Genomic DNA, 19,284 nt, shown 5'->3' on the forward strand with positions numbered 1-19,284 from the left:
TGGCAGGCCATGTAAGTATGAAGTATAAGTTGCATTTTATAAACAATATTTACAGTGTTGCAAAAGTGGAAAAAAATAAGCCCCATGCCGACAAAACTCAATTTAATCGCAATCCAACAAATTCCTTGAGCTATTTTTTGATAAAACAGCAAAATTTGCTTGTGACAGAATCTGGCAGGCCAGATTGTATTACTGAATGGGCCGGATTTGGCCCGCGGTCCATAGTTTGCCCATGTCTGGTCTAGTAGCTAACTTTTGTGGTGAGGCCATATGTTGCCCGCAGCTTTATTATCCGTGGCTCGCGTCGCAGAGTGAATAAAAAATCGCATATGGTGTTGTTTCATCATCACTGATATGGCTAGCTGAGGCAACTAGCACCTACTAGTGAATGATGTGCTTGGCAGTCTAAATTGTTAGCTGGTTTTCTTTTTGGTCAGAATTTTGGCATCATAGCAAACTAAAAATTCAATGCAGATTCTATTAGGCTATGCCTGATAACTAAATATTAATATTATGGCCTAACAATATAATTCATGCTGGGTGTTTTTTGCAAGCAGCCTAAACTGTATTACGAAAAATATTGCCTTTATGTCAGAAAATTTAGTAATTACCCCCTTGGACCTCACATTTGATAACCAATCAATCTGGATTTATTTTGAGTTTGAAATGACGAATTCAAACAGATTTTTAACTGGATATGAGAGGGAAAATACCACAATACTTGCTATCGGAAAGTTGTGTCGGGAAAAAAAGAATATGATTTAAAACGGCATTTTAGAATCTCATGAACAATGAGCATTTTCCAAAGTTAAGATTTTGCTTCGAGAATCTTATCGATGTTCGAAAGCACATTTTTCTGTTATGAAGAATCTGGAATCTTACACTAAATGCAGATATAGAAAGACTTTTGCAGGTTTTAGTAAGTTTTTTGGTGGCTTTTAGCTTGATAAATGACAAATACTGATCAATGTGTTGTGTATCATCGATGTTCAAAAGCACTTTCTCCGTTCTGAGTAGTCTGAAATCTTACACTAAATGTAAATATAGAAAGGCTTTTGCAGGTTTTAGGAAGTTTTTTGGTGGTTTTTGCATGATAAATGACGAGTACTGATCAATGTGTTTGCACGATAAAGTGTTCGTTTCATATTGCACTGTATAACTGATCTTGGCACTATTGTGGCCCGCGATACGCAAGATTGACCAATTCGGCACTGGTCAATTTTTCAACACTGTGAAATGGACCAAGACATAAATACTAGTGATTGACAGAAACTGTGAGACGATTTAGAGCGCAGGATAAGTCAACTATGAAAGAATGCTTCTTGTGCAACACTGCAGTCATTCTACTAATATATATTACATATGACACAAGAATGATACAAAACATATATTTAATTCTAAATACTACACACATCTACATGATACACAAATCTATAATTTCTTGTTGATGCTGCATTCTCGACTCTTCAATCATCAGTCAGAAGCAATGATATCACACTGTGATCCATCTTTTCATGTTTGCTTGTTTTCATCCCTCTTTCCATGGTTGATAATACGGATTGAAGCGCAACAGTGTATGCTGAAAAAATTACCAATAAAAATTCATTTGCTTGTTATATTCTGATTTTGATTTTATACATTTCACAATGATATGAGATGGAAACATCTCATACAGAAGATGTACCAAAGGTCAAATTTCCGAATAAACTTTAATAATTTTTTAAAGTACCGTAAGCAAAATCATTTGTTCACATCAGTGAGATCTTGTATTGCCAAATATCCTTTTTAGAGATAACTTTCATATGTCGTATGAAAGCTAAACGATAACAATTGGCAGTACTTCATCTTATGTATGTCAAACCCAACTTTTCTGTGGACACATGGTCAAGGAAACCCACGCCTTAACGAGCATCAGTAGAACATTTCCTGCTGTACTAAGTGTAGTGAAGTCTTAGAAAAAACTTGCAGCCTTACATCCAAGTATTGAAATGGCCAGCTGATTTCTTACTCTGATTAATATCCCAACAAGATTTCTCTACTTGGTGATTAATTTGTCTTAATTGATTTTTAACGTTCACACTCTTACCTTCCATATTTCTGTAGAACAGGCAATTGTTTGCACATGTGTATGGATTTGTTCCCCAGAATGTTGTTGAACAGCAGCAAAGTGGAGGAAGTGTTATTCGATTCATTTCAAGCCTTTCTTGAATTTGAGCTTTTATTGCAGTTGCAAATCTGAAAAATTAACATGCTGGTGTCTGGTCTGGTCGTTAGACACAGAGTACATTATCAAGTCTTATAGTGCAACACTGTGATTTCCAAACTGTGCGCTACGATGCACTTGAATTTTGAGTGCATTCTAAAATGTCGATCCATTATTTGAAACTACTTCATATCTTCCCTTGTTGAATAAAAACTTGACATGAAATGATCAAATTTAGGTTTTACTACAGACTATTCAACAAAATTATTGTTGATGTTGCATTATGAAACATTGCCATGTATACAGTTGCATATACTATAAAACTTTTCGATGCTACTTTGGCATGCATTTTATCTCATAAAGACATGCTCATAGAATTCAATTCCTAACTCTAACTGAAATCACTGAGATCACACAGCCGTTGAGATCGCATACCAAAATAGCACCAACTTTATTCTTTTATATAAATAGTATTTTATAAAGGTAACAAGCTGTGAGAATAAAAGAGTTTGGGACCCTCCTAAGTCCGAACAAACTTAATGTAAATACGAAAACGCAAGTGGAGGTGATCAAGACACAGGTTGCCAGTGACAGAGAGGGGGACAAAAATAGGCTATATATAAAAAGACAATACATGCTTGCATGTCATGTGATAAGCACATTGTCCACAGAGAAATGTGTATTGTCAAATAGATCAAAAGCCACATCATCTTAAAAAAGATTCCCAAACAGACACCAGATTGAGTATCGTATTTTACTGACTATAAGACAAACCTGATTGTGAGGCACACTGTCAATAAATGGCTTAGTTTGAGTTTTTATTCATACATAAGGCGCGAACGAATTACCTTTCTATTCGCTTCTGCTTTTCAATTTTATCTTTCTCTTTTTTGGCTTTTCGTTTCTCCTTCATGTCTTTTGCAATTTTACGTTGCTCAATTTTTGCTGCAGCAGCATGGATTCTCCCATCATGTTCTTTTTCTAGTTGTTCGCGGGCAGCTTCTTTCTCTGCACGAAGTCTATAAACAGCACAGCAGTATACAGTAAGGAGTATTGCTTTAATTAGGTGGATATCAAAGATTAAAAAAATTCTTTATTACAGTGGGTTTTCTATGTCAAACAAGAAAAATCCGGTCTTCCCAAACGTAGACGTTTCTTATGCCCAAGTGATTATGTTCACAGAGCATAATATAGAATGCATATCTTGAGGATAAATAAAGCACAACCGCTGTTAATAAAATGATGTTATTTATGCTGTTATTTAGTTTCGAATTTCTATATAGAAAAGCTTCATCAGGACATGATATGAAAAGGTCACAAGTATATACAGCAAGAAAAAAATTATCAAGGTATACAATCTAATCTAAAAATTGGAAAAACACCATGATAATATATCGGGGTTGTTTAGCGGAAGTTAGCAATAATGGGGACCACTTAAATCTATTATCATGCTATCATTTTTGATAATTTTTTCCTTGCTATATATATATATATACATATGATTGCGTCCTTTCGATATCATGCCAACATGAAGTTTTTCTGTATAGAACTTCGAAATAGCGGTTTGCTAACACCGGTTGTGTTTTATTTATCCTCTATACCTAGTGGATACAGAATACATATGTTGAAATAAAGGCAATAATAAAATTGAAGAGCTATAATACCTTTCTACTTTACACTTGTGTTCTCTCCTTCGTCTTTCTTCTCGAACTTTCTCTCTTTCCATGTCTGAGAAAACTCGTCTTGACAACAATCTGCTCCTTTCATCCATTTTCTTTCTTTCATGTTCAACAACACCAGGAGCAGCTACAGGATATTCACCTTAACGAATATTTACTATAAAGATAAGTAAAAGTAAGTGTAAGTTTTATTCAATCGACTTATGACTGTTTGTTCTTGTCCATACACAACATGGTTTTTGATGAATCACATCTATATTATCTTTCAGTTTCAGTTATCAGCACAGTTTTGATGAGAAGCATTGTTTAGGCAAGTTGTACACAATGGTATTAATTAATTTTTATTTTAGAGCGACCATAACTTCCAGGCATCAAGACATTCCATGGCGCCGAAGAGGCTACGGATCTTTATTGAAAATGTAATACATGATGAGACATCTTGGAAGTTAAAATTCATTTTTCTCTAATATAAGGAATTCACTGCTGAGCAACAGACTATAAGCAAATTGAAAATAATCAATTAGCAGTTTATGCCTAGTTTGGATTTATAGGTTATGAAATGATCTAGATAAAATGAATGCCTTCTCACTTTTTTCTTGCATGTTTGTTGAATGACATTTGTGTTGTTTGATTGCAACATCGGATTCTCTTAATAAATTCTTTCCCATTCTGGTAATTGCCACTTGTTTTGGGGAATGATTCTCACATGGAATGACTTCTTGTCTGACAGAAAAAAAGTGACATGAATAAAACCATTGATTTATCTCTGGAATAAAACAAATTTATGAAAACAAGTGACAACATTCAGTTATTTAAACACATAGGCCTAGTCCATATATATTAAAGAGAATATCACAGTATGCTTTGAGAATCAATCTAATCCAGAAGTTCATCTTACAATAAGCTTTTTGTCATTCCTGACTTTAGAATTCGATTTTCCTATCCATCCAGAGAATAGGAGAGGAAATTTGATAATCAAACTCAATCGCATGGTACATCACAGCCTCTCTTCCCCTTTACCTGTTCATATCAGATATGGGTATAGCTAACAAATTATAGATTTCAGATGCATGCACTTGTTGTGGTGGAAGAATAGTGCTAACATAAACCATCTGTCCTACAACGACAACAAATTCAGCAATGCTGTCGCACATAGTTATCCCAGACAGGATTGGTACCTGTGAAGTGTGTACCCAACACTATTTGTGAGCTTCGATTCAGTTTTTTAATACAAGGCCTATATCAGGATGGTCCGAACCAAGGCCCATAGTGTTTGTTCTGTATTGCACTGCATACCTATTCTTGGCACTATTGTGGCCTGCGAACAATGCAAAAATAACTTTGTGGCCCCCGGAGTCGACAACCTTGGACCACCCTGGCCTATACAATCCGAATAGAGATCACTTAAAATACCTTCTCCAATGTCCTTCAACTCCGGATTTAAAATAAACTGAGCTTGGGGCAAGCGATGAAGCAGGTACAGAATAGAACTCCTGTTCTTCAGTTTTCATGTCTTCTTCATTTTCTTTATTGTCATCATCATTGTCTTCAAGTCTTAAAGCAGTTGGTAAATTGGTTGCAATTGCTTCAATATTTCTCTGTAATTTTGATTTGATGGCTGGAGATGCTAGAATACAGAAAAAATTTCAAAAAAAATTTAACGATTTGCAATGGATAAATACTTTTTCAAATACTTACATCCAATACCCTCTGTTACAGCAGCAATGGCAATATCATGTGGTGCAGAAATTGCAGTTATAGTTTGAGGATGATCTTCTATAGAATCTGGATTATCATTGTCACCATTGTAATAAGGATGTTTCGTCGGCGAAAGCATCCGAGCTGATTTCTAGAAATAGAATATTGAACATAAGCATAATACTCTTCATATATCAGTAACAGTAAATGTAGGCTATTTCCCATTTAGAAATCTAATATATTATAAACCATGATATTATAAAAAAAAAAGTGTTTTGAAGATCTCAAATGCTAAAAATTTAATTTATTCAGAATATTGAACAAGTTCTGAATTTTTTGAATATAAAAACATTAATATGAATAGTAAATGCTAATAAATTAAACATAGGGGTATTTTTTTTGTGGGTGCAGTGACGTAGTGGTTACTGGTTAGATCGCTGGGCAACAGCTTGAACATTTCAAGTTCAAACTCCATGCCCACAGCTTAGCCGTGGATTCAATAAATTGGAAAAGCAATGCTGAAATGGATACTTAGAGCGGTGTTTCCCAACTTTGGTCACCTGAAATTTTTCTCTGGCCTCTTGTTTTTTCAATAATAACCTTGAAAGTACTGATTTTATTTTGTTGGGGACGACTGGCTTAGAGCATTAGTTCCCAAGTATTTATGATTGCTTGTCCGAAGCTTTGCGCAAGGTATGGGTATGAAAGCGATTAATAATAACATTGATTCAAGCACATCCATATTTAAATAGTGTCAAATTCTAACATCTTTTCTTGGATTCCCTCATAATATACTGAAAAATGAGTACAAATGCTATAAAATATAATCATTCTGTAAAATGATAAATGTACTGTAAACGGAAATTTTAAAAATAGTAACAAAAACCCTTTTTTAATAACACTAATTTTAAATGTGGTTCATCTGGATTACTTGGACAACCAAAAACACAACTCACATCTCTAGTTGCACTTGTGCCCCAAAACCCTCCAGGTAACCCTTTTTCTTCTTCACTGTCTCCATCTGGGTCATTTTCTTGAGATCTAAGAAAACTGCGCTCAATCAGATTCTTCCTTGCTTTCCTGTGTAGTCTTTCTATCTCAGATGATTGTTTTACAAGAGCAGTTGCACCCTATGAAATGGATGCTAATTAAACCCAGGAAACAAAAAAAATGACAAAAATTTCATTAGAGCACTTTACTCACTTTTTCAGTAGGATATTCATGTTTGTAATGGGCTGTCAATTTACCAGATGCATCGATGGTAACTTGATTAATATTATATGTACATCTATTCTTTTTGGGCGTTAAATTCTCAGCTGCAGCTACACTTCGATATAAAATTTCTTGTTCCTCTTTCATCTGAAATATTTGAAAGTAAATTAATTACCGTAAACAAACATAAGCTGGAAATAGGTTACAATTACACCCTAAAATAAATTGTACTGAATTCGGGTATTTCATTATAGTTTTTTTAGGATGGAAAATAGGCTGAATTCATTTTCAAGTTTTATATAGACTTAACTAATTTGATACTAGGTTTGAGAGCTGAGAGTAATTTATTTATTAATGCAATATAACCAATACAATTTTTTTAAATGAAAAAAATACAAAAATCAAAAAAGCAGTTTTATAATAGGAGAGATTTCATGATCATATCGGGGGAGTGGGATCTCATAAAATTGCTAAATGATATAGCAAATCTTTATCTCTTGTTCAGTTACCAGTACATAGACACCAGGTATACACTTCTGATGCACGAACATAAATATATTGAAGAATGAATTCAGAGATCCATTTAAAAAAATATCCCATTCTCAATTTCATAGCAGATGTAAACACTAATATTGAATCGAGGTAAATTTTTTGGTCAACTTTGTATTATTGGAACCATGAAGTGTTCAAGTACAGCAAATACAGAATTTTGATATATTTCAATACGTACATTTTCTGATTGTGCCTTTGTGGCAACCTGTCTTTGGGCTCTACTAATCTGAGTCACCCTCTTCTGTACATTTCGTTGAAACTCTTTCAATTTCATTTCTTTCTCTTCAATAACTTTGTCGATCTTTTGTTGTTCAATGATTGCATCATGCTAAATACAAGCAAGAGTGTCAATGAGTGATGACAAATCCTCTACAAGTAAATAACTTTACTGATTCAGATAATGCGAGTGCCCTTGCTTTGAGCAACCATTTACGAGCATTTTTAAGATACACTATGGGCAAGACAGCAACAATTTGTTTAGTGATGACCTAAAATTAAAAATGTCACAAAATACAAGGTATCTGGAGGTCAAATTGGTTCGCTAGGTACTAATAAAATAAAAGATTTAATAGGTCTTCTACCTGAAAAGTTAACAATTCTTGTAGCTTTTAGTTATCTAAGGAGAGGGTAACTAGGTAGGTAACTAGGGAGAGAAATACCACCAAATCACATACTACAAAAAATCCTTGAATTATTGGGTGAAATATAATCATTCACAAAAAAGTAATGGAGCAGTTCCTGAGTGCTGGAACCAGAATGAAATAAAATATGATTGCGATAAGAAGGATAATCATGAACATTGGCCACAATGAAGCATCTTATACAGTCGCAAAAGGTTTCAAAACTGTAAGAAACTCATCTTCAATTCTTGTAAATAGCACATGAAAGCAGATGATGCTTCCGAACTCAGCGAACTGGTGCCCAGATGACTGATCCATGATTACTCACCAAGACATAATCTCTGACCGAAGCAATAAATATACCAAGTCCAAGACCCTAGCAAAGTGATAGCTAATACTTTATTACCCATTGCAAATATTACCGTAAATTCGTTATAAGCCATAACGCGTTTCCTTAGAAATCTACCTTAATAAACAATCCCTGATATCAATACTAGATAACAACTTCTCGGGTCAGAATCAGCCAGTTTTTTTGAACATATATTTCCTTTATTGCAATAAATACGGTAATCAAATAACAGTGACGATTTCATGATGAATATATTCTAACTTACAAATCAATAACATACATGTGAAAAAAGGTTAATATTACAGAACAGATCAGATTTAATCACTTCCTTATAAAAGATAGTAGCAATATACAGAGTTAACTTCACTGAAAAATTAATGAAATCTATTTTGGCTGAGCTTGACTAAACCTATGATTTTAACTTGGCAAGAATTGAAATTAGAATTGAGCTTGTGGTACATTTTTGTTACAATATTATTTATTGAGAATAGAATTCCAAAGTAATTCGATCATTTACATACTACTAGCACCCATACAATGTATATAACTTTTCCATATGATCAAAAATATTTATACATAGGTAAACATTGTATTGAGGTCAAATGTATTAAAATTTGAATATTCCTATATATAAAAATTCTGGTTTGAAAATATTTCATCATCCAATAAAAATTTATAATGTATGCAAAAAAGATGATAGTTTAGCAATATAATTTGTAAAACAAACATTTAAAGTTCTGCAAAAAAAATCTGAATTACCATATATCCTCGCATATAAGCTGAGTTTAAAACTCAAAAACAGAATTGCCATACCAAGAGGGCGGCAGAACTAACTCTGGTCGCACTAAAAATTTGGCTTATACACACAAAGCTCTGAGCACACTCAAATAAAAGACATTATGCTAACTTTAATTCAACAGCTACAAGTTCTCACGCAAAGCAGCATTTGAAACGCTATGACAGCGATATCAGTCTGTGATTGGTTGTCATACACATGATCGCTTGTTTAGATTTGTAGGGTCGGCTTATATGCTAATTTTTATGAATTCACCGTTTTAGAGCAGTTTTTTTGGGGGGTCAGCTCATATGTGAGGGAGGATATATGGCAGGTCAGGATTTACTTTTCATAAAGCATTCTTTTTCAACATACTACAACGTAGCAAACACAGGTGAAACCAACTATGTCAAAAGATTGATTTCACTTATACTTAATGATGTAAGAACATTTACCGGTACACTTTCTGATGAGAAGTTGAAGAACTTGGACTGAGTATGGTGCAGTGTTATAATGACCAATAAATGCTTTTCATGTTTGAACAAGGAAAATTAATAATTTCTGTTAGAATTATAAAAATGAAGATAATGAGGAGTTCAATTATTTTGAGGTTGACAAAACTGTTTAAAAACAAAACAAGATTTCAAAGGTGTAATGTTGGGAAGCATAATATAGAATAACATGGACATATTATAAATTGATTAGGAGAAAATCATATTGTCATAGTTTATTTTATTGGACTGAAAACAATCATCTTATAATTTCCATTCGCTACATTGTATAAAATGCATAGAATCGATGAATCGATGAAATAGAACATCAAGCCAATAATATTACCAAATATATGTTTGGATGGATCGCTTTGGCACAACAGCATTGAAATTTAAATTTTTAGATGAGCCATGTACTGAAACAGTAAATGAAACATCTGTGTCTTCCTTGTTTAAGACAACCATGACTGTATAGCCATCTTTTCTAAATACAGCAGTATATTTGATTTTCAGTTGTTGATCGGACTGTGAATGTACTCTAACAGAATTTTCATTGATATACTTTGAAAAATGTCCGAGATGATAAAACATTGGTTGCTTGTAAAATTCATCTGCCGTGGCATTGACAATAATCGGACTATTATCAAAATTTTTTACCCAGTTAGGGCCTCCTTGCATATCCAAGCACATGTTCCAATCCACCCATCCTACAGCCCAGTTATTCAAGTTGTCCAAAATATCATTGCTGTACTTTTCCCCCATTTCCCAGTTGCCGATCGATTCTGTAGGTGGATGTTTCACACAGGCTTCAGTAGCCAAAATAAATTTATCAGGAAATAAATTATGAGTAATATTAAGCACTTCAGGTCCAATAAGCCAATCCCAATACCAATGAACTCCTATACCAGAAACATACTTCGCAGCACTTGGATCAGATAAGACTTCTTTAGGCCATGCCGGTAAAAATACACGTTGGTCATCATGGATCATTAATTTAACATTACCATAACCCTTCTTTTCCAGCATTGGACCTAAGTCAGTCTTCACGAAGTCTTTTTGTTGTTCTGGTGTCCAACCCATTGCTTGCCATTTAGCAGCTAAAACCAGACCATTAGATGGTTCATTTTGCATAGTAACACCCCAAAAATTGATTCCCTCTTTCTTGTATTCATCGAAAAATCTTGTAAAATATTCTGCCCATGTTTTGTGATATTTATCACCAGCTTTACCTTGTAATCCCCCTATACCAATTTCATCACCACTTGTTTTCATCCATGCCGGAGCTGTCCACGGACTTGCGTAAAGTGAAATATTTTTCATAGTCATGGAGAAGATTTGCTTTAGCAATGGAATTTTGAATTTGATATCCTCCATAGCAAGAGCAAAAGTGCTCAAGTTAAAATCATTTGGTTTGTCTAGATAGGTATATTCTCTTGTTGAATAATCACATCCAGCCATTGGAATTCGAATAAGATTGTACTCAATACTACCTTTGCCAAAGTAGGATTTCAGTAAATTATCTCTTGATTTGGGCGAAAGCGACATGATGTTAATGGAGGCAGCGTCAGTTAAAGCACCACCAAAACCTTTGATTGCCTGGTAAAATTTTGTGGTGTTGATAATGATATTGACAGACGAATCTTTTTTGAAGTTCTCATGAAGGTATTCAAGATCATAAAATGTTGATGAAAGCGATTACCGCTCATTGAAGATGTCAGGACAAGTAGTTTTCCTTTTCCCGGAAAAGTTTTGTTTAGAGTGTCACAGTATGTTGAGTTACAGACACAAACTGAAGAATCGCTCCCATACTTTCTAACAACACATGGAGTGCTCGTGGTAGCACCGAGCAAAAGAAAAGTATTTACCAAGAATATATATAACCTATACATTATTGTGCTTAGTAAATCCTGAAATACATATACTGTTGTTTGAATACAAATATAAGACAGAACCTGACAGCTTAAACTACAATCGTTGTGTTACTGTAATCAAAAAGCTCATAGATTGCGGTCATAAGGTAGACTAGGTCTAAATAACACTTGCGAATTGACGAAGCCGTATGAGGTACCGAACTGTTGTACTGGGATTGTTGAAGTTGATACATTCTGCAGCTCTAAAGGGTGTTCATAATGTAACTTTTATGGGGACTGATGTTCAAAAAACGAGGACGTAGGCTAATCATAATAAAATTTGAGGCATATTGAAAAACTGATGCTGGACTACTAGAGTACAGCAGTATGATACTAGCTTGGGGGTCTCGTGTAGTTTCATACTTCTAGTAGGCGTACCGTAAACGCAGGTAACTTCGGATGGTTTGTAACTTCGGATGAAATTTTCAAACGTTTATATCTTGACTAAATTACGTCATATTTTGCTTCTGGCAGTTTCTATAGAGAGTCCTTATATATCTAAATCTGTTATCATATTCAATCGCCTAATCTTATTTATTTTTTGACACAAAAAATCACATTTTATCCAAAAATTGACACCTTGTTTTTAAGCGGCTAACATAGCGAATTCTGTCGCCGCTAACTTCACTAAAAGACCATCAATCGCTAGAGGGCATACACAATGTACAAGGAAAATTACAGTGATCACGAGATGTCGTGTGCGATTCAAGTAAAATATATTATTTTGATTTAAAAATTTCGTCAAAATATCGACGTTACGAGGCTTACGCTGAACGTGACGTCAACAACGTGATTCAATTTCGCTCCATTTAACGCCGACGTCACATTGCGTAGCTCGCTGCGACATTTGAACGCCAGACTATGTGGCGCCACGTGTAGTTAAATATAAAGTGAAAGCTCCTACCTGATCCTAGTCACCAAATCCTACAAAAACTTCATTATAGCCCCAGTCATATGCTGTTTATTCATTGTGAATCCGTTTATTGCACATCAAATTTGTGCGTTAATATTTTTGCATTCATTCTCCGAACGTATAGATGTTGTTGATACGTAAGGCTAATGAACAGCCAGTTACGCGTATCTATACTATCACAATGATAAGGTATGTATGTTTACGATGATAATATCTTAAGCGTAGAAATAGAATGTTGCACAGGTGAGCATGAAACTCAGGTGCACTCAGTAGCAGGTCGAAAAATGAAGAAAAGAGTATCAAAGTTTCTATTTGGCGTTTTTATCTGTTTCATGTCATTTGACTTTGTCTATCTGCCTGTGAATACATTATATCTGAATTATGAACACGAGCCACAAGCTACACCGTTCCATATTGTTTTCCATTTCCACTGCCATTTTTTACTACCTATCGTAATTCATCATTCGTTTTATTATTATTTTCATTCGTTTCATTTTTGCTTCGTATTAAAATTGGTTTTCCACTTCCATTTTTACGACTTAGTTTATTCGTCTGTTTTTTTTATTTTCATTTGTCCCACGTTGTCTCATTTTTGTTTTGTATTAAAACGATCATATTAGCAACATCTAGCACTTTCATGAAATTAAGAATAGTCAGAAGTAAATGGTTCAGTTTTGCGAAATGTCAGAAATAGCGCTGGGCAAAATTATCATAAATTATTACATGCGTTGTATTTTGAAGCATTTTAGCGGTAATAATTATGGCGTGACACTGTCAAAATCGTCGAGTAAAGTGCTGTGTTCGCAAATTCCGTAGATAAAATTGTGAGTTAGTCGGTAACGATTTTAGCTATAATAACCGTCCGGTTATTGTTTTGTCCAAAAAAAAAACGTTAAAACTTGAGGGAAATAGTTATATATAATTAGGACCAAAAGCCCAATGACAAGTATAAATGCATAACGGCCGATTTATTCAATTATTATTATAAATAAAAATTCAGGATTCGTGCAATCGCAGGTGCAAAGCATAAGAACGTCAATCATCGTCTTCATAAATATCTCCATCCCGGTGTCGCTTTAAACTCGAACGATTAATAATATACAAACAGTGATAAGATCAAAGCCAACACTTAAGATAATGAAATCAGTCCTTCTTGTCTTCAAGAGCTGTTGCCGACGTAAACGCACGGGTATACCAGATCAATGACATTAAGCATGCTGCTAATGTCATTGACCAGATATATAAAACTTCAATGTCCGCCGACCCGAAAGAATTAACAATCGGAAAAAAATAAAACGGCCGTCATAGATGAACGTCAGTGTGCGACACGCAAAACGGATCACGGCATCGTAAGTTCTACGCAGCGACGTTATAACGCGTCACTGATCACGCAGACATTTCTCTCTCACGACGAAGTGACGCAAAGCGAAAAGTGGCCATCCGAAGTTAGAAACATTTGGAATACAGATCTGCAGACAAATAAAGTCAATAATTTGAATGAAAAAGGGTATTGACTGATATGAAACTGAGTTTATCGTGAAGAGAAAGGCATCAATGTATTATATTCCAAGTTTGGCTTCAATTGAACAATAAACGGCGGAGAAATTGTTTATAATATAGTGAAATCATCCGAAGTTACCTGCTTTTACGGTAGCATAACAATCTTTCGACATGCCAATCCTAACCCTCATTTGAGTACGCCATCCAAAAATTACGTCACTACGACGTCACAATCACGTCATAGAGCTTATCAAATATGATCGCCCGAAATGGCATCAGCGCTGACGATAAAGAACTGACTAAAGTCAGCGATCTCTCTCCTATCGGGATCAATGCAACGTGTGAAATGGCTGTTCGATTTCGGGTTATCGTCTGCGCATCTTGGATGACAGTTCGCATAGTTTGAAGGGCTCCATTACGTCACTGTGACGTCGTAGTGACATAATTTTTGGATGGTGGGGGTTAGGATTGACACGTGAAAAAATTGTTATGCTACACCTACTAGAAGTTCGTTAGGTACGAAACTACATGAGACCCCTAGTTTGGTAATAAATTAAAATTTGCCACAAAATATCGTAAGTCCACACCCACATCAGCACATAGAATAGTCTATTCTGCTATTGGACAACAGTAGGTACGGGTACTGTATTCAAACCATACATCTCGAAAAATATCTACATGTTGGCTTAATATAGCTTATGTACGGTTTACCATAACCATCTCACTAGCAAATAGGCCTAGTCAACTGTCCCACCCTGCTAGACACCCTACAAACACACCTGAAAATGCGTTAATAACTACACGAAAGCTCTGCACAACAGTCCTAAAATCCACTGCCTGTTGGTGCCATCTAGCGGAGATATAAAGCCATCTCGTATTAATTCAGATCATAAGCCAGGTCAAGTATATTCTACATCTATCGCGATCTCCAAAGTGTAACCATTAGTAAAATTATCCGCACTTGTATGATGCTTACAACAACAGCGGTATTTTTTAAGGAAATTTATAGACAGATAGACCAAGTACACTGCACGGCAAGTAGACGTAGTTACGTTTATCTGTCTATGAGAGGCCATAAGAGCCAAGGTGCTTTGGGAGTGCAGAATTTATACGATCGCTTCCAACCGAAAATACTACTACATCCGCGTCTCTATCTCACCCCACCCCATCTACGCATTCAATCAGCAAATAAAACTTCATTTCTGGACAGTTACCTTTTTTCCTTAACGCCAATCGCAACTTCCATGCATACGATTGATTCGTAACTCCAAAACTCAAATTAAATATGCCATTGAATAAAATGTCTACCTATTGCCATTACCGTACATCGCAGCACACACTTGATGTGAGTTGATGCATTTATTTGACTTGTATTTTTAAAAGTTTAAAGAGCTCATGGAAAAAGCTTATTACCGTACCAAAAGGCGCCCCGTGGACCGGTTTGCAACGATTTACTATCGATCTGCGAAAAAAAATTGTAGTTTCTCTGCTAGCGCCACTGCTTGGTTAACGTAAGGACAATGTTGGTTACTTTCTTGACAATCTTTCCGTCGTTATATTGAGTGTTTGACAAGTGTGAATGTGTGATATTATTTGCGGCGATGTTTTGGTGGCCGGGTATCACACTTTCCGATCCATCGCGAAAGCGTTTTGTTAATTCTCGCCAATGTCTAATATCTAAAAAAATATACTGTACATCTACGCGTTTTAGTCCACACCACCCTCGCATACAAGTGAACAAGGATATGTGAGTATTATCGTACTTGGACAACAAAATAAACAACTCTTAAATAAAATATTAAGCACGTTATAGTGATATAGTCCTTTCCCCTTTTAGTATAATACATATCAGATCAGATAAGAATATTACTTGTTCCAAAATTTCTGCTCAAATGTGGAATGAGATTGACATTTTAATCATAATTAATGGGACGAATATTTTTAACAATTTCCGACCCACATTCGTGTTTGGTATCATCGAGTAAACTAGAATTTTCCTTTAAAAAATTTATTTCAAAGAGTGTCGCATAATGCTCCTTGTACCACATTGCACGGAAAATGTCATATATAACTGTAGGCCACATTGTTTTATATATATATTATAGCAAAACAGTTCAATAGGCATGACTTTGAAAAAATAAGAATGTCGCATTGTTCAAAAAAGTGTCCACCGTTAGTATAAATCGTATGATTTGTCACTTTGTATGCTGCCGTAACGCGTAAAAATAGTAAGTGTGGAAGGAAGCCTGTAACTTTCGAACTATGAATTTTGAGCAAGTCGCAATGCTACTTATGCCTTTGTTTTTTAATATGTTGTGTTGATAGTAGATGATCCTATGATTTTACATAATCATTCCACAACGAGTGACTTATTGGTGAAAAAAGCTCGTTCGTTACTCGTTAAAAGAGCCGACTTCTTCAGCCAAAAAAATATGCAATACATGGCCGACACGAGCATTTTTAAATTTCTCACAATATTAATTCAGCGTAATAGTATTCAACGTAACTCGGCGGCGTTTAATTAATTTTAAGACATGGTCGGTGGAAAAATTTCAAGGTCGACGAAAAAAGTACAATTCATTTTAGTGCAATAAAAATGATTGAACATACGTCACATTAAGTAGCTTATTATTGTAATCCGGGGAAACGTCGGGTGCCGCCAGGCGGGAGTTCAAGAATGAATAATTGAATGGTCCAACTTCAATGACTACGGTATAGTTTTCAACTAATCACAATGATTCGGCCATATCATTGTCTAAAATAACATTTGGTGTTTTCGATATACTTCAGGTATTTCAGGTATATAACATCGTTCTCAGTCCCAGTACTCACTGTCTGCATACGCATCGCCAATCCTGCGCTTTTGCTCGGTCTCCCCGTTCAACGTCACGCACTTTTGCGCAACCTTACTCCTTTTTGTTACAATTTAATATCTTGTACAACTCAATTCCTATATAGACAGGATATATCCTACTCTCAACCTCTATAAATTGTATTCTACATTATTTTAAATCTTAATCATATCTCATTTAGACACTCGCACCTCGACTGTCAAATGGTTAATACGTTTACCAAAATTTAATGAAGTAAATTTTGTTTGCTTGTCAAGAGATTTTGCAGAAGAGTTTGAATACTTTGAAACAAACCATTATTCTTTAAGAAAAAGGATATGTCACCTGTTCTAATTTTTTTTTATACAACACAATTGTATGTTGTTTACTCTGAAAAAGGCTCCGCATAAGCAGCCGCTGTTAGGTGAAGAGCTAATTTATTTTAGAATGATTTTTATCATAAACATAGCATGAGTTGAACTACACTCAATATGCTTACTTTAACCATTTGCTCCACAATATTTATCTACCCTAACTCAGAACAATGCAACAAGTGTACTAACATTGTGACATGTGACTCTGTGAGGCACAGCATTTTTGAGACACCCCTAAAATATCAGAATAAGGTGATTTTAAAGTTACAAAACATAATATAGAAAGTTCTAACTTACCACTGCCATAGACTGTGCTGGTTGTGATTCCACTTGCACCCAAACACTATCTGATAATATACCTTCTGGTCTTCCATTGAATATGTTTTTATCAACCAAAGGTAAAGATGTTGGAGTGGTGGGAAGAACTCGTATCTGTTTGGACACTGACATTTGAACAGCAGCCAACTGCTTTGAGCTACCCCTTTTTTGCATGTTGAAAATTTGATATCTACACTTTCAATATGAAAAAGTAACAAAAACTATTACTGTAGCTTAAATTAATAAAAATATCTAAAAAAAAAATTTGGAGATCAACCATATTACAGGTTTGTCATGTTTCAATTTACTTTTCCCCATTTCTTAAAAAATTAATGTTTTTTTAAAATGATTAAAGTTTTTGATAAATTCCAAAAAATTACAGGATTTATATAAAAATAATGTTTCTGTGTCATATATAGAGAACTGAATATCGCAATAGACACATAGCACATGAATATTTGATTATTCTTGTCTCGCTATATATTTTATGTTAATAAAAGAAAGGAGAATGCGATACTATACATACACAGAGAATTTGAAACTACTGTATTAGAAAGACCAGCGGTTCATGGAGCCAGAGAGGTCCACACAAAGACTTTTGGGATTCCACTGACTTTGCATGCCTAAGATGAAAATAATAGCAAAATAAAACTACATGCTATTGTGTTCCAGCTTGAATAAAACTAATAAAATATAAGACAGCTCTAAAACATGGGCTACATGGCAAGACAGACAAGATCATATGAGCAAATATAGTTTTCGACAGAGAAATTCTTACAATCTTATATTATTCTCCAAATTCAGAAATTCGAAACAATCCATGTGTATGTATAATGACTGAATTTGAAGCATTGTTTCTAGTGATACCACTTGCTGACTCGTGCAAAACACTATCAAAATACAGCCAGTTTCATTCAAATGTTGAAATGGGGTCAACAAATTTCATACAAATAATTGAGAGGGTTCATAGCACTAAAAAATTTGGGAATCACTGCAGTGCACAAGGGTAGGGAAGCTAAATCTAATATCTAGTGCTTTTGAAATAATTTTAGTTATATTCAGATATTACAGTATTAAAATTTTTCATTCTTTCTGAAGTAACAAATTCATTCTCTATATAAATATTTTGGATATTATAAATGCTAAATGCTTTCTGCTGAACTCCCCCAGCTTAGAATATAGACTATTCAAAGGATAATTTATATTTAAAAATATATTTTTAGAATGTACCGTACAGTACCTTATTCTTTTTTTTTGCTTGGCGATACACTGATACAGCTGTCAGGCTGTACATGGATATCTAGCCGAGTACGGTACCTACAGATCTCGGGATGCACTGCTGTGTAATTAATCCTCAAATAGGATAATAAAATGGAATGCCTTTTCTCATAATTACACTAAAATATCTAAATCCATCACATGCAATCACATCCAGACATATGGCAAACGAACGAATAGCCTACTTATCCATGAAAATATTGCACCTCCGGGTAGTTTCTGAATTTTTAGGTTTGAAATTCCCTCCGTTGTTTTCGTGCTGCAATATGACTCATCAGTGACACCACGCGGTGTAAAGGTATAGTATTTATTTGTTGCAACTGCGGTGCGCATTTTGCATTTGTAATATTTAAATCAAAGTAATAAAAAAAGAACCAAATCCGTTCAAGAGGAATCAATCTCATATTCAATTTCCAACATTGTATTATAATTCGTATGCACCAATCAAATCTTGTAAATATCACTACAAATATAGTTTTCTGTAGCTGTTTTCCCTTGTAAGGTTATTTGGCTGTTTACGTTAGTGACCCGATTTGCGACCACTTTGCGCGGTACCGGTATCACTCCGTCTCTACTCTCTA

The 19,284-nt window shown here is 34.8% G+C and overlaps 1 protein-coding gene and 1 pseudogene across 1 annotated transcript; both read right to left on the reverse strand.

Annotated features, from left to right (window-relative positions):
- Positions 1–1,374: 1,374 nt before the first annotated feature.
- LOC120342187 (uncharacterized) lies at positions 1,375–17,693 on the reverse strand. The gene is made up of 11 exons (XM_039410906.2): positions 17,405–17,693; positions 7,523–7,672; positions 6,784–6,939; positions 6,537–6,710; positions 5,581–5,731; positions 5,296–5,509; positions 4,472–4,605; positions 3,868–4,024; positions 3,052–3,222; positions 2,087–2,235; positions 1,375–1,579 (listed from the first exon to the last, which is right to left on the reverse strand). Exons 1-11 carry the CDS (start codon positions 17,597–17,599, stop codon positions 1,467–1,469), a joined length of 1,764 nt encoding a protein of 587 aa, XP_039266840.2. The 5' UTR covers positions 17,600–17,693; the 3' UTR covers positions 1,375–1,466.
- Positions 8,492–11,824, reverse strand: LOC120342188 (lysosomal acid glucosylceramidase pseudogene; annotated as a pseudogene).
- Positions 17,694–19,284: the final 1,591 nt, after the last annotated feature.

Source organism: Styela clava, chromosome 3 (assembly GCF_964204865.1).
Source record: "Styela clava chromosome 3, kaStyClav1.hap1.2, whole genome shotgun sequence".
NCBI lineage: Eukaryota > Metazoa > Chordata > Ascidiacea > Stolidobranchia > Styelidae > Styela > Styela clava.

Excerpts from the sequence above, each read along its gene's own strand:
- LOC120342187 (XM_039410906.2), bottom strand. The coding sequence starts at position 17,599 with ATGCAAAAAAGGGGTAGCTCAAAGCAGTTGGCTGCTGTTCAAATGTCA. Across the intron at positions 4,606-5,295 it reads GTTGAAGGACATTGGAGAAG|ACAAGAAGTCATTCCATGTG; the intron begins GTATTTTAAGTG and ends TTTTTCTGTCAG. Across the intron at positions 2,236-3,051 it reads AAGCAGAAGCGAATAGAAAG|ATTTGCAACTGCAATAAAAG; the intron begins GTAATTCGTTCG and ends TTAATTTTTCAG.